This window comes from Heloderma suspectum, chromosome 2 (genome assembly GCF_057233095.1).
Source record: "Heloderma suspectum isolate Gila_16-S chromosome 2, 16-S_ref, whole genome shotgun sequence".
NCBI lineage: Eukaryota > Metazoa > Chordata > Lepidosauria > Squamata > Helodermatidae > Heloderma > Heloderma suspectum.
In genome coordinates, this window is record NC_139459.1 from 306,376,475 (window position 1) to 306,391,232 (window position 14,758).

The 14,758-nt window shown below is 43.7% G+C and overlaps 1 protein-coding gene across 1 annotated transcript in view; it reads left to right on the plus strand.

The window, feature by feature from the left end:
- LOC146354929 (uncharacterized) overlaps positions 1-14,758 on the plus strand; it is a 154,078-nt gene that overhangs the window by 45,741 nt on the left and 93,579 nt on the right. The window contains exons 12-15 of the mRNA XM_084840190.1: positions 1,432-1,512; positions 10,124-10,286; positions 12,184-12,258; positions 14,512-14,664. Of these exons, the coding sequence (XP_084696316.1) occupies positions 1,432-1,512; positions 10,124-10,286; positions 12,184-12,258; positions 14,512-14,664 (472 nt within the window). The remainder of the gene's footprint in view (positions 1-1,431; positions 1,513-10,123; positions 10,287-12,183; positions 12,259-14,511; positions 14,665-14,758) is intronic.

Consider the following 14,758-nt stretch of genomic DNA (forward strand, 5'->3'; position numbering starts at 1 on the left):
TGCCTCCAAAATCATAGGCAATGGGATAAACCCTGGACTTTTTGCCTATATAAACTACCAATTAAGATCTTTAAGAACATTGGCAAAATTGCCCACACTGTCCAAAGATTGTTCTTAGAGTAAAAACTGATTTTTCAGTGTCTAATTTCAGTAGGCTTCAATAATGAAGTTCTGTCCTATAGTACATTCTGCACTGCAAGCAAAGCAGCTTTTAATTCTCTCTAGAATAGATCTTGTCCTTCCCAGGCCAATTCTGGGATCTTTTTGGTGGACAATCCAAATGATGTCCCTATGGAAAAATAAATAACGTGCCCATTTAATTATACTACCTAATTATGTCCAAATTTTGTCACCTGAGATGGCCAGCTCATTCTATCTCACAGTGGCACCAGCCCTGGTTCTTTAAGTGTTCTTGTCTATGATGTGCCTTCTTGTAGTTGGGTGCTGGGGTTGGGGAGAAGGGAGACAATTGCAGAAGTCCAAAGGTTATATATTATTTTAGAAGTATTTGGTATCCTGTCAAAGAAAAAGCACAATATAAGAACATAAGTAGCTGCCTTATAATGTATATGCTGACTGCCAATGGTTCTCTGGGCTTTCAGATGAGTGTGTTTTTTTTTCTTCTCATCCTTACCTGGGGATGCCAGGGATTAAATCTGGGACCTTTTGCATGCACATATGCGATTTGCCATTTCAGGCTCAAAACCCACCTCTGCCTTGTACTGGTACATGTTACTGTCTCTGAGCGTCATCACTTGTCTTCTGTGAAATTGATGTTTTATGTTTGGCCATATCCACCATGGTAACCATTTTGAGAATGAACAAGCCCACCCAAGGCAGCTATTTTGGAAGAGTGCCCACAACACACGATCAAAATCCCAAATGTGCCCGCTGACCCAAAAATATTGGGGACCCCGATGTTAGCTCATGTTGAATCCTCTTGTAACACTTTAAAATCCAACATGTTCCAAAGTATTCAAGTCCTAAATTATAATCTTTCCCCCTCTGCTTGTTAAGAAAATGACTGTACGCAGGCTTTCTGTGTATTCTCCCTGGATACTTGCAGCCACTCTGTAATTCTCTTCCCTCTCTGATTTGTAAGGAATCATTGTCAGCATGCTCAAATATGACTGGGATATCCTGGTTCAAGCACTGCTTTCTAAGTGCAGTAAGGGGAACCATGAAAGAAGAGAGTGAGCTTGAGTACTTCTCATGATCCTTACCATATATAGAAGTGTGTGCCTATTTGAATACTTATCTCACCTACTTCTACATGTGGTAGGAGGATCATGAGAAGTTTCTACTATAGCACACTTGTTCGGTTCACATTAAGAACTGTTAATTTATTATTTCAGAAGAGGATGGTACATCAAGATAGACTTTTTATGTACGTTCAGATTTTTTTACATCTGAAATACACTTTGTTTTTAGGACTGATCCTGCATGTCGAGCAGCAGTGTGGACTACTGGAGAACTGCAGCAACACTTGCATAGAAAACACCCCTTAGCCTCGTAAGTTTTAAGAATTTGCTCTGTGGACTGTGCTACTGCTAAATATTGGTTGACAGCTTTTTCATCTGGTGTAGCCCCAGTTAACTACAGAGTTTGGTTTGTTCAAGACAAGCCATTTCCTATTGTGTTGATAGAGTACTTAAAGCCAGTTAGTTTATACAGTTAATCTTAGGAAATAGTTTTGCAATAATTTCATTTCACAATATTTCTAGAGCATCATATGTAATCCCTGATCAACGGGGAGTGAGTAGAACTTAAAAAGGATTATTGGGAAGAAAACAAGTATTAAATAAATTTTATTGGTGAATATTTCTTTAAAAGAATTATTAATATATATAGCTGGCACAAATTTATCCAAATCTTTATATAAAAAAAATACAACTGGTTAAGCAAACAAGCAAATGTATAACATATAAACACGTAGACAGATGTCATTGCTACCAGATACTTTGGGAGAATAAAAATCCATTTCTAAAAAGAAAAAATCTCAAGGCAGGGGAAGCATATGAAGATAAATAGTCTTACTGTCCAGATATTATAGAATTGAATAGACCTGTCTATATGTTGCCATGATTCACCGGAGCAGACCAAAATCGATCACATCCTTAATCAATAAAATTAATGAACAATCACCATATATGTTCAAATGTGTCGATGTTTGATTGATCTCTTGAGTATCTAACTTGCTGAGTCAGTTTCTCCAATAATGCCAAGTTCCACACTCTCCCATACCAGTCACTCAAATTAGGAAGCCTATCACATTTCCAGTTTTTAGTAAAAACTAGTCTAGCAACTAGCAAAAGAAATTAAATTACATCTTTTTGCAAATAATTAGTATTAAATTAATTATATAGATTTAAGAAGGGCAAGACCTGGGTCAAGACTAATTGCCTGACTAGTAATTTTGTTAATTTCATTTTCAATCTTGCCCCAAAAGATTTAATTTTAATGCCAGTGAGAAATGATTCTGCAGCATCGGAACTTAAAAACGTCTTCATCTGGCCTTCAAAAAAATGCAAAATGTGGCAGGATATTTGATGTAGTATTTCAAATTAATTTGCTTTGCCAGATTTCTTGCCTTGGTAAATTGTCTTCTTCTATCAGTGATTTCTTTAGTATAATCAGGAAAGAGCATAATCTTGTCATTGGCCCCCATCAAAGCTCTCCTCTATCTCTCACTGTACGTAGCAGATATTCTTTAGTGGAGGCCTGTAGAAACTGAACAACAACCGGCCCTGCTCTAGAGCCTCGTGTAGAACCGGGAACACGATAAGCGTGTTCAATGTCAAGTGGAAAATCAAAAGGCAAAGCCAATAACTTGACAAGATTATGCTCTTTCCTGATTATACTAAAGAAATCACTGATAGACGAAGACAATTTACCAAGGCAAGAAATCTGGCAAAGCAAATTAATTTGAAATACTACATCAAATATCCTGCCACATTTTGCATTTTTTTGAAGGCCAGATGAAGACGTTTTTAAGAGCCAGGGCCTGCAAGAGAAGCCACCACCACCGGGGAAGAGGCATGCCTGCTGCTGCTGGGCCTGCTGCCGCTGCCGCCGCCGCCGCCGCCACCACCACCACCACCAGGCCTTCCCTGCAGACTTCTGCCTGGCAGACTGCCAGTCCCTGCAGGACCAGGCCCCCAGGTACTGAGCCAGCTGTGCTGCTTCCACCTGCCCCTCCCTGGAGGGGCTACATAGGCTGGCTGGCTGAGGTGGCCTGGGAGAGCCAGGGCCTGCAGGAGAAGCCACCACCACCGGGGAAGAGGCGTGCCTGCTGCTGCTGGGCCTGCTGCTGCCGCCAGGCCTTCCCTGTGGACTCCTGCCTGGCATTATTTTTAAGGGGATTTTAATTGTTTTTTTATTTTTTTGTTGTTGTTTTCTGGGGGATTTTGTTGTGTTTTTAGGGGTGGGTAGCCTGCCTGATAGGCGGGAGCGAGGGGGCATGTGTCCACCTGATGGAGGCAGTGGGGGGAGTGTTGGGGGCCAGAACATACCGAGGCTGGGCGGCAGGCGCTGGCGGAGCGCTAGAGGCAGACCATGCCAGATAAGGGGAACAAGGGAGAGATGTGTAGTATCTGTCCCCTGCTCCGGACCTGTCCAGAGCCAAAGGATGGCTGGGGGAGGCGTGACCCCATCTTCTGGCCTTCATTTGCTGCTCTGCAATGCCAGGTCTGTTACCCAGAAAACCTCCCTCATCCATGACATTATCCTGGATGAGGGTGTAGACCTGGCATGTATTACAGAGACCTGGTTGGCCGAGGCTGCTGCTCCAACCCTTGCAGCCATGTGTCCAGCCGGATTTTCGTATGCACAGTAGGGATGTACGAAAGTTCCACCACAGATCTCGGGGAGGCCAAATGCCAGCGCATTCAGCCCCCCGAAATCGGTGACGGAACGGCCCGCCCCCCATCCGGGACGAAACTTAACTTGGGTGGATCTTCCTGGCGGCGGTGGCTCCGCCAGCGGCGGTGCGGTGGCGGCGGCGGCCGGTCTTCTGACCGGCTGCCACCACCGCCATTTCCAGGTTAAAAAAAACAAAAAAACGTGATAGGCTACGTAAAGATTTACATTGTCTGTCACGGCTAGATTTTAAAAAAACACCGTGATAGGCTATGTAAATCTTTACATAGCCTATCACGGCTGACTTAAAAAAAAAAAAAGCACGCGTACGCAGATGGCGGCAGCCATGGCCACCGCCATTTGCGTTCCTTATTTTGGCACGTCTTAGTCTGTGTAAACATTTACGTAGACTAAGACAGCAAAAATAAGGGGAACGCAAATAGCGTAGACACTACGCTATTTGCGTTCCCCTTATTTTCACCGTGGCCGCCGCCATTTGCATACACGGGTTTTTTGTTTTTTTTTTAAATCAGCCGTGATAGGCTACGTAAACATTTACGTAGCCTATCATGGCTGAGTGCAGGGACGCAAACGGCGGCAGCTACGGCCGCCGCCATTTGCGTCCCTGCTAGCCAGCGGCCGGATGTCCGGCTGCTGGCGGACCTGACCGGCGGCTCCGCAGAATCACTGCGGAGCACAGCTGGCCAGCCAGGATTCCGGGGGGGGGGGAACGGAGCGCCTCCCCCCCGGCCAGGATTCCGGGGGGAGGGACGGAATGCCTCCCCCCCACCATCAACATAATCCGCGGAAAGGTAAGTCACTTTCGTACATCCCTAATGCACAGCAGCCGAGGGCTGGGGATCGGGGAGGGGGAGTGGCTGTTATCTACCGAGAGTCCTTGGTCTTCACCAGATCCCCTCTCCGGGAGACCAAGGTTGCTGAGTGCATGTACTGGAGGTTGGGCCCGAAGGGCAGTCTGGGGATTCTGCTCGTGTACCGTCCACCCCGCTGCACGACTGACTCCCTGGCCGAGGTGCTTGAGGTGGTCTCTGATGTGCGTGTACAGTCGCCTAACTTATTGGTGTTGGTGGACTTCAATGTACATTCGGAGGCCATCCTCACAGGAGCACTTCGGGACTTCATGGAGACCATGGCCTCCTGGGAGCTGCACCATATTCTAACTGGGATCACCCATGTAGCCGGTCATGCACTAGACCTTGTGTTTGTTTCTGGAGAAACGGGGAGTGATCTGGAAGTCGGGGGTATATCCACCACCCCCTTGTCCAGGTCAGATTACTATCTGGTGACGTTGGACTTCTCGGTTCCACAACCCCTCCGCAGGGGTGGAGGACCCATTAAAATGGTTCACCCCAGGCGTCTTATGGATCCAAATGGATTCCTGAACGTGCTTGGGGATTCTCTGGGGCACGCCAGCGGCCACTCGGTCGAGACCCTGGTGGGTGGCTGGAATGCCACAATCACTGGGGCATTAGATCAGGTGGCTCCGAAACGCCCTCTCCCCCTGAACAGGGCTCGGACTGCACCATGGTTCAGTCCGCAGTTACGAGCTCTGAAACAGGAGGTGAGACGGCTAGAGCGCCGGTGGCGGAAGTCTCGCTCCAAAGACGATCAGACATGGGCTAGAGCTGTATCTTCAGCCTATCACGTGGTGGTGAAGGCAGCAAAAAAGGAATATTATGCTGTCTCCATCGCGTCTGCAGAGTGCTGTCCCAGGAGGCTGTTCCAAGTGGTCCGGAGCCTGGTCGGTCCTGTGGCTCCTGAACCACTGGAGCATTCTAAGGCCTCCTGTGCGGCCTTGGCAAGGCACTTTGCAGATAAAATTGATCAGATTAGGTGTGTTACTCTGCACGCTGGGGATACAGTTAGTGAGCAAGAGGCAGCCTGTGGCAAACTGGTTTTGTGGGATCGGTTCCAGCTTCTTCCTCCTGATGAAGTGGACAAGGTGCTTTCATCTGTAAGGCCGACCACCTGCTTGCTTGATCCTTGCCCATCTTGGCTCATTATGGGCTGCAGTGAGAGACTGGGTGAGGGGATCAGGGCGGTGGTGAATTCCTCCCTTGAGGAGGGAGTGATGTCATCAGCCCTCAAGGAGGCAGTGATAAGACCGCTCTTAAAGAAGCCCTCCTTGGATCCTCAAGTTCTGAACAACTTTCGCCCAGTCGCAAATCCGCCATTTTTGGGCAAGGTGATTGAGCGGGTGGTGGCGATGCAGTTGAAGGCACACTTGGAAGAAACTGATTATCTAGACCCATTTCAGTCGGGCTTCAGGCTTGGGCATGGGACAGAAACGGCCTTGGTCACCTTGGTAGATGATATGAGGAGGGCTCTGGATAGGGGTGAATGCTCCTTCCTTGTTCTCCTCGACCTCTCAGTGGCTTTTGATACCGTTGACCACGGTATCCTCTTGGACCGCCTGGAGGGATTGGGCATTGGAGACACCGTATTGCGGTGGTTCCGATCCTTCCTCTCCAGCAGGTACCAGAGGGTAGTACTGGGAGAGGAGGTTTCGGACCCGTGGCCACTCACTTGTGGGGTGCTACAGGGTTCCATCCTCTCCCCGATGCTATTTAATATTTATGTGAAGCCGCTGGGGGCTATCATCAGGAGGTTTGGGGTGCGGTGTCATCAATATGCGGATGACACGCAGCTCTACCTCTCGTTCAAATCTTCACCAAGGTTGGCCGTAGAATCCCTGTCCAAATGTCTGGAGACGGTGAGTGGCTGGATGGGGAGGAATAAGCTGAACCCTGACAAGACCGAGGTACTTTTGGTGGGAGACAAGAGGAGGCTGGGGGACGTTGACCTGGTATTGAATGGGGTTCGGCTACCCTTGAAAGACCAAGTCCGCAGCCTGGGGGTCATTTTGGACTCCCAGCTGTCCATGGAGGCTCAGGTGTCAGCTGTGAGCCGGACAGCGCTGTATCAACTCCATCTGATACGGCGGCTGCGCCCCTTCCTTCCCAACCATCTGCTCCCATCAGTAGTACATGCCCTGGTCTCCTCTCGTTTAGACTACTGTAATGCGCTTTATGTGGGGTTACCCTTGAAGATGGTTCGGAAGCTGCAACTGGTACAGAACGCGGCGGCTCACCTGATTAAAGGCAGCCGCTGGCGAGATCACATCACTCCAGTGCTGAAGGAGTTGCACTGGTTACCAGTTGTTTTCCGGGCCAAATTCAAAGTGTTGGTTTTGACCTTTAAAATCCTATATGGTTCCGGCCCAGCCTATCTTAAGGAGCGCCTCCAGCAGCACCAGACAGGCCGCTTAACAAGATCAGCCTCGGATGGCCTTCTCTCTGTCCCATCAGCCAGGACAGCTAGACTGGAGGGGACGAGGGAGAGGGCCTTCTCTGTGGTGGCCCCCACTCTGTGGAACTCCCTCCCTAGGGAACTCCGCCATGCCCCCTCTTTAATGAGCTTCCGTCGTGCATTAAAAACGTGGTTGTTCAGGCAGGCATTTGGGGTGGGTTAGGGTATTTTAGAAAATGTTTTTATTGTAGAATTTTATTGTTTTAAACTGTTTTATTGTACACTGTACATCAACCAGAGTGGCTGGGTGACCAGCCAGATGGGCGATTAATAAATTTAATAATAAAATAAATAAATAAATAACTCACATAGTAATTTATCCATAAACTCAGCAAGACAGAGATCTGTAGCCAGCTCTCTGAGGCCAAGAATACTCGGATTACTCTCCGAGTAAAAGGCTTCTAGTTGAGAAATTCGAGCAGATAGTACACTATGAGAGGCATCCATTTCAGTTTCATGAGCAGTAACCCAGTCTTCAAGTGCATTAACTTTTGATTCCATCTTTCGAAGACAAACATTCATTGAGTCCACAGACGTTTGAAGAGTAGTGATGGAATCCTGAATCGTTTTTAGCTGTTTGAGGTTCTTTGACTGGAAAGATAACTGCGAAGACATATTTATCAAAACAAGTAACTTCTCTCCCTCTGTCACTTCTTTAGAAACCTTTGCTGGGGGGGTATGTGGCATTCCCAAGCTTTTCTTTCCTTTTGATGTTACCATCCTCCTCTCACCTCCGAAAACACAAGAAGCAAATAAAAGTGCAGAAAACAAAAACCAAAAGCTTAAGGAAGTTTAATTGCAAATACCCAGATAACGCGATAGTCTCAAAGAGGTATTTTTAAAACTGAAACTTGGGAGAGATGCAGCGAAGAGCCCATCATGATGCCATCTCTAACCAGAAGTCCCATTGCTAAGTATAGTATGAGAGATTTAAAGATGGCCTGGAAGCAAGACCTAGGATATGAAATAAATGACAAAAACTGGCAAAAAAATTAGTCTGCCCACCCATTAAAATCAATTTCAGCCCATACTAGAGACTTAATCAAGGTGATTTATAGATGTCATGTCACTCCAGTGAAGCTCTCAAGAATAAGTAAAAGTAAATCTCCATTATGTTGGAGGGAGTGGAGCCATTGGTACATATCTTCAACACTGGCGGACTTGCCCAGTTGCTCAATAATGACATTGTTTTTTATCCATTTTCCCATGCCAAATTGACTTCATGGGGAAATCCAGATTTAAGAATTGGCAAGAAAATGTTTTTATGGTGGACCTGGACAGATAAGATGATCTTTACTTTAGATCAATTAGTGGGGGTTGATGATGAGTTTTTGGTATTTTCCATTTTGTGAGATCAATTTGATCTGCCAGCTTCAGCGGAATGGCAGTATTTGCAGTTGAAACATTTGTTGGTATCTAGATTCGGTCCTGCTGCTTTTACTGCCTTGGAGTCGCCTTCGCTATTGGAAATACTTATTGAAGCTGATCAGATGTATCGACCTACAATTCATGTTTATAAACATTTATTATCAATGCATAAATATGACACAAGTAGTTTAGAGCAGGAATGGAACAGGGAATTGGAATGTCCTATTTTGCTTAATCAATGGACTGCCGTTTTGGGGTCTGTGTTGGACATTTCAGTGGATCTTTGGTTATGCCTTATTCAGCAAAAGCTCTTTTTTCGGGTCTATTGGACGCCACGTCTTTTTAGTAAAAACTTGTTAAATTCGGCTAATTGTTGGAGGTGTAATGCAGACAATGCTTCTTTTATTCATATGTTTTGGAAATGCCCAATGGCCACCTCATTTGGGAGGAAGTCATTATAAGGATACATTTTGTATTGGAAAGCTCTTTAATATTTACTGATACCTGCTTCTTGGAACGTAACACATGGTCAGCGTAAATGGATTTTTCATGCACTTTTGGTTGCTTAAAGACTGATACTACGATTTTGGAAAGATAAAAGCTCACCGCCTATAACACAGTGGACGAAAGACTTAACAACACTAGCAATATTTGAAAGAGTGGTATATAAGCATAACTTGCAAATGGACTTATAGGCGGATATTTGGTCTGCTTTTACTGAAGTTTATGTGTAACCTTCCCCCCACTTCTTCTTCCCTTTTCCCCCCAAATATTGTAATGTTAGAAACTGAGGATTTTTTATTTCACTCTTCTTTTTTTAGGCTTTGTAATGTTTTCAATTTGTTTTGTAAAAAATTCACAATAAAAGATCTTTAAAAAAAAATGAAATTGTAAAGGTATTAGAATGCTGGATATAACATACTGAAACTTTATGGAAATCATCCAGACTTCTGAGCAAAGCATTTATTGGAATTAGAGACTGTTTTGCTTTATTTAAACAATATCTGTTATCTTTGTAAACAGGAAAGAAATTGGAGTATACCATAAACCAGAAATTATAATGAGCACTAGGGATGGTATAAATCTAAGTCTGTAAGCAAATGGTCTGAAGGAGTTGTTATCTCAGAATAATTTGTTGATCTGGCCATAGCACATATTTAGAGGAAGAAACACTTGATAGTAACATCATATTGATTCAGATATTATTATAAAAAAGCAGAAATCATCAAAAAGCTTCTTTCTTCAGACACACTTCCACAAAATTCTAAGGAACTATTTGCTGAACAAAGCTTTACAGGAACAGCATTATTATTAGATATATTTGAACCTTTTTTTTCCTTGCCACAGTTTATGTATGTTCACAGTTTATTTTCAATATAATATCTGAACATCAAAATTTATTGCAACAAGTTGATTCCATTTAATAATTTTCTTTATTTAAGTGAAATGTTAAATGAAATTGGGCAAAATACTTTTGTGAAATTACTGTCTCTTATACGTACACATGTAAATTGGCTTGCATCTAGTATGTCCATGCTTACCAAGCTGCCTCAATGTGTTTTCCTAGCTGTGTTCAGAAAAATGACTATTTTCAACATATGAGAGAGAGAAATTTTAGGACTACAACGAGATGTGAATGCCTCTGCAGCTTATCCTCACCATTGTGCTACTTGATAGATGAAGGAATGGTGTATGCTGATAGTCAAGAATTTCTGGTTCTTGGTATGCAGGTAAAAAACAGAGACATGCATGTAATTAAATTAATCAGCTAGAGGTACACTTCCTATTAAAGATTATTTGAGAATGATATATACATTTGCATTTTTCACAGCTGTAATGGGTAGATCCCATTGTCCGTAGCCAGCTTATTATGGACTAGTGCTAATGAAGCTAGTGTTTTGCAGAACATGTTAGCTATTTTAGTTTGTTTTATGCATATACCCCAGTATTGTTGACACTGACTGGCAGCAGCTTTCTAGGGTTCAGGCAGGAATTTTTCCAGCTCTGCTTGGAGATGCCAGGGATTGAACCTGGGACCTTTTGCATGCAAAGGATGTTCCTCTACCACTGAGCCACAACCCCTCCCAAACAAAGGTTGTCCGAGATGATCAGGGGATACAATAGCATTTTTCAACTACCTAAACAGTTGTCACAAAGAAGAAGGCTGCAACCTGTTCTCTATTGTCCAAGACTACAGGACACAAAATAACGGGTTTAAGTTACAGGAAGGCAGATTTCAGTTGAACATCAGGAAAAACTTCCTAACGGTCAGACAGTGGAACCAACTGCCTAGGGAAGTGGTGGACTCTCTGTCGCTGGGATTATTCAAGCAGCGACTGGACAGACATCTGTTAGAGATGCTTTTAACTCAATTCCTGCACTTAGAGGGGGTTGGTCTCGATTGTCTACATGGCCCCTTCCATGATTCTAGCATTAAGAGTGAAAGATGAATCCTTTTAACAGTTTGCAACAGAACATGCAAGCCTTGTACACCTTGTTACATTATTTCTGGAGTCAGCTAGCACCTGGAAAGATCTTCTAGATCAGAAGGAAATTTGAGGATGCTCACAGGAAGTACAGTAATTATAATTATTTTTTGGGCAGCCTGTTACCAAGCTCTAAATATCTACTAGATATTTAATTTAGAGGATTTGCAAAGTGAAGGCAGTTTAATAATCCAAAAGAAACTAGGAGCATGATCCATACAGCACCCTTACCCTGCCCCTGCATACACAGCTGTGTCTGTGTGAAGGGATCAGAATAGGGCTCAATGGAATTATTTCCCCGCCCCTGTCTATTCATGTGCATGGGTCTTTACAGATTTCCATACAGGAGCCATTGCTCAGAATAGGAGGCTAGTAATCCACCTATTACTCCAAGTTTCACGGAAGTCATCTATATATTATTTTATTTTTTAAAAATCAATATCCGGAGGCTCCATGTCTTAGGAAATTACTTTCTCTATAGGCACATTCCCATACATTGGGTTTTTAGATATCGTGTTTCCAGTAGCATGTACCAAATACATCAATTAAGTTCACAATCCTATGGCTGCCAGTCAGAGACTAGATCCGGAACTGATCTTGGAGCCTGTGTCCCAGAGAACCGCCCCCCTGCCCCCACCTTCTCGTAGGAGGCACGGATCGCCCGGGTCCTGCGCTCAGAACAGTGTGGAGCGGGGCAAAGGGGGGCGTTCCTGGGGGAGGGGAGTGCGTAAATGCCGGTATGCATCATCTGGCCTCCCCATGTGTCTTATGCATCATCCGGCTTCCCCAGCCTGTGCTCTGACGTCCTGTGGCTAAACAGCTGAAATCAGCCATCTAGCCATGAATGCAGGGTGGCTGGAGCGTGGAGGAGATGATCCCCTTCGTACTCCCCCCACCCTGCATTGGATAGGCGGTCTCCTCCAAGTTCGGTGATGACTACCTCTCCACATAGGATTGTGCCCTAAGATGTGAAGCAAGGGGTTTATTGCAATGGCCTTGATATAATGGTGGATCTGGAGAAAAAGACTGTACATGTGTGAGTTAATGTGTAAATGTGTAAATATATGTGTGTATATATGTGTGTGCGTGTGTGTCTCAGATTTTTTTTAATACATTGAATATAATAATATTCTCTTAAAAGGATGGAAGAATTCTGTTTCTTCATACATCAATACGAAATTTGGTATATTATGAGATGACTGCCTATAAAGATCCAGTAAGTGCATTTTAATTACAATTTTTAAAAACCTTTCCTTAACTGATATGTCAAAATGTATATTTTAATTTTAATATATGATTTATTTTAAAACATCTTTACAAACAGTAGTATAACATCCATAAAAAGGGTACATTCACAATGGTCATGTTTTTCATGTAATGATTTGGTAGCGTGAAATGGGTATTGCAGATCTTCTGTGTTGGACAGAGTTTCCTTCACCCATGAATCCATTGGGAAGCTGGCAGAATTGTGCTAAGATTATCATGTGAAAGTTACCATTTCAGCTGGTTACATAAATTGGTCCAAAAGGGTTGCCACAAGAATTGACCTACTGTCAGGGTGGAAACTGAGCCAATAGAGCCCCAGAGCAGTTCTGATTCTGAGGAGGAACAGCAATCCGTGGGAGAGGAGCTCGCTCATCTCTCACAAGCACAGCAGCTGGCAGAGATTTCTCCTGCCAGCATTCCTGGGATAGATAGTGACCCTGGCAGTGAGAGAGCGCTGGAGGGGGGCTTGCTGGATGCTCGGCGCAGACGCAGGGAGCGACGAGCAATGGAGGGCGCAGAAAGGAGGCGTAGCGCTCGTTTGGCACGCAAACAACGGTCACATCCCGAGGACCCAAGGGAAAGAGGAAGGATCTCTCCCTAGCCCATAAGTTCAGGGTCTTCCCGTGATTCTCCTTCAAACAGGGACCAACTGCCTTAACTGGAGCTTAGGCTACTCAGCTATCTTTCCCCAGTGCTGTTCCTTGCTTTGGCGCTAGCAACTAGTATTCTGAAAGAGTAATAAAGGAATAAAGTCTTGGAAAGAATTCCTCGTCGTCTGTGTCCTGACTTGGCTATTGGTGGGGACTGCAAGAGGCAGCTAGGGCGCTCCTGACAGCTACATTTATGTTGCACTGCTGTTGCCCTGCATGTAGCAGATTATTATAAAGTTTGAGACACTTTATCTGCACTTAATTGCGAAAATCCAGTAGTTCATTATATGTGCAGAAGCTTTGATATGCACATGTAACTTCACTGTGTACAACGGGTTCATTTCAGTGGAGGGTGATGGTTGCTTCAACCATGAAATGACATTGCATTAACAATTCTATGTTATTCAATCAACTCTTTTGCAAAAAAGAAAGGGTGTGGGAGGTACTTAGTTCAACCCTAAAATTAAATTGGATGTTTTCTTGTAACAAAATCTTCTGGAAATCAGTAAAAAATGTGGATGTAGGACTTCCTAAGGAGGTTCTAGAGATAAAGAGCCTCTCTATAGGAGGCATTTATTGTGTGCTCATGATTCCTCACTCATGGTAGTTTGTGGGTGCTCTACATGATGTCCTCATCATCCAGGGCCTTTCCTGTAGTTTGCAACCATCATAGTGTTTTTTTTCCTAATGAGGAAAGTCTGATGTTTCTGTGAATAGAGGCATGATACCCTGGTATAGTGTGCAATTCTGCTATACCACAGCACAGGTTGTGTAATGGTACATATAGAAAGGCAGAGAAAGAAACACCCCAGGAAAAAAAAACGTGTAAAGGAGCCACTCCTAACCCCACGAAGAATCTGGAAGCAGAAGCCTTGGTAAAGTGGCAGGTTAAAAGCCTCATGCAGAAAAGCCCAAAGATTGGTTAGTAAAACAGTACATTATTCCCAGGACTTTCCTTTGGGGAGAGAAAAAATATGTAAGATCTTGAACTCTTAAATGTTGGATCTACTACAAGGAATACCATAAATCACATGGTATGGAAAGAATTAGGGGAGAAGGATGCATTCATTCTGTACTTGTACATCTTTCTTTGCTCAAATTCTGTATATGTTAATGCTGAATGTGCATTCCCCTCTCTGGAGCAGGGCAACTGAGGTTACTTAAAGTACCGAAAGTATCAAAATGGAGCAGTTTTTGTAACTGTAAATTCATTAATAAAAATAGAAGACTCCTGCGTATCTATCTCATAATGTTTCTAAATAACTGATATGTAATCTAGTCTGATGGTGATAATCATAGATACACCAAATTGTATCCATAGTCCAAATATTACATTTCTGAGTTTCATATTTGCATTATAAGAGTTTGATAGTATTAGAAGTTAATTTGAAATGGTTATTATTGTTGCCATAGTATACTAACATCTTACTTCCAAAAGGTATATGGAAATGTTATCTCAATGATCCATTGATTTGTTTTTTAATTTTTGATTTTGTCAAGTATGTATCCATTCAGGAATTACAGTTATTAAAGATAAACCTCAATTGGTTTAGGTAATCCATTTAAGACATGATGTGGCCCATCAGCAACTGATGATCATGTGCCAGGGACCACACTGCAAATGGGTACACTTCAGAAGCTTGCCTGCTTTGGAGTTGGTCTTTCAAGTTGATGCATCAAATGATACTATTGTTTTCACAAGGCTTGTGAGTAACAAGAACAATTGAGTAATATTGTGAGAATATGGCTGTATGACACTGTGCTGAAAGGAATATTGTGATCTATAACTGTCTGATTTCT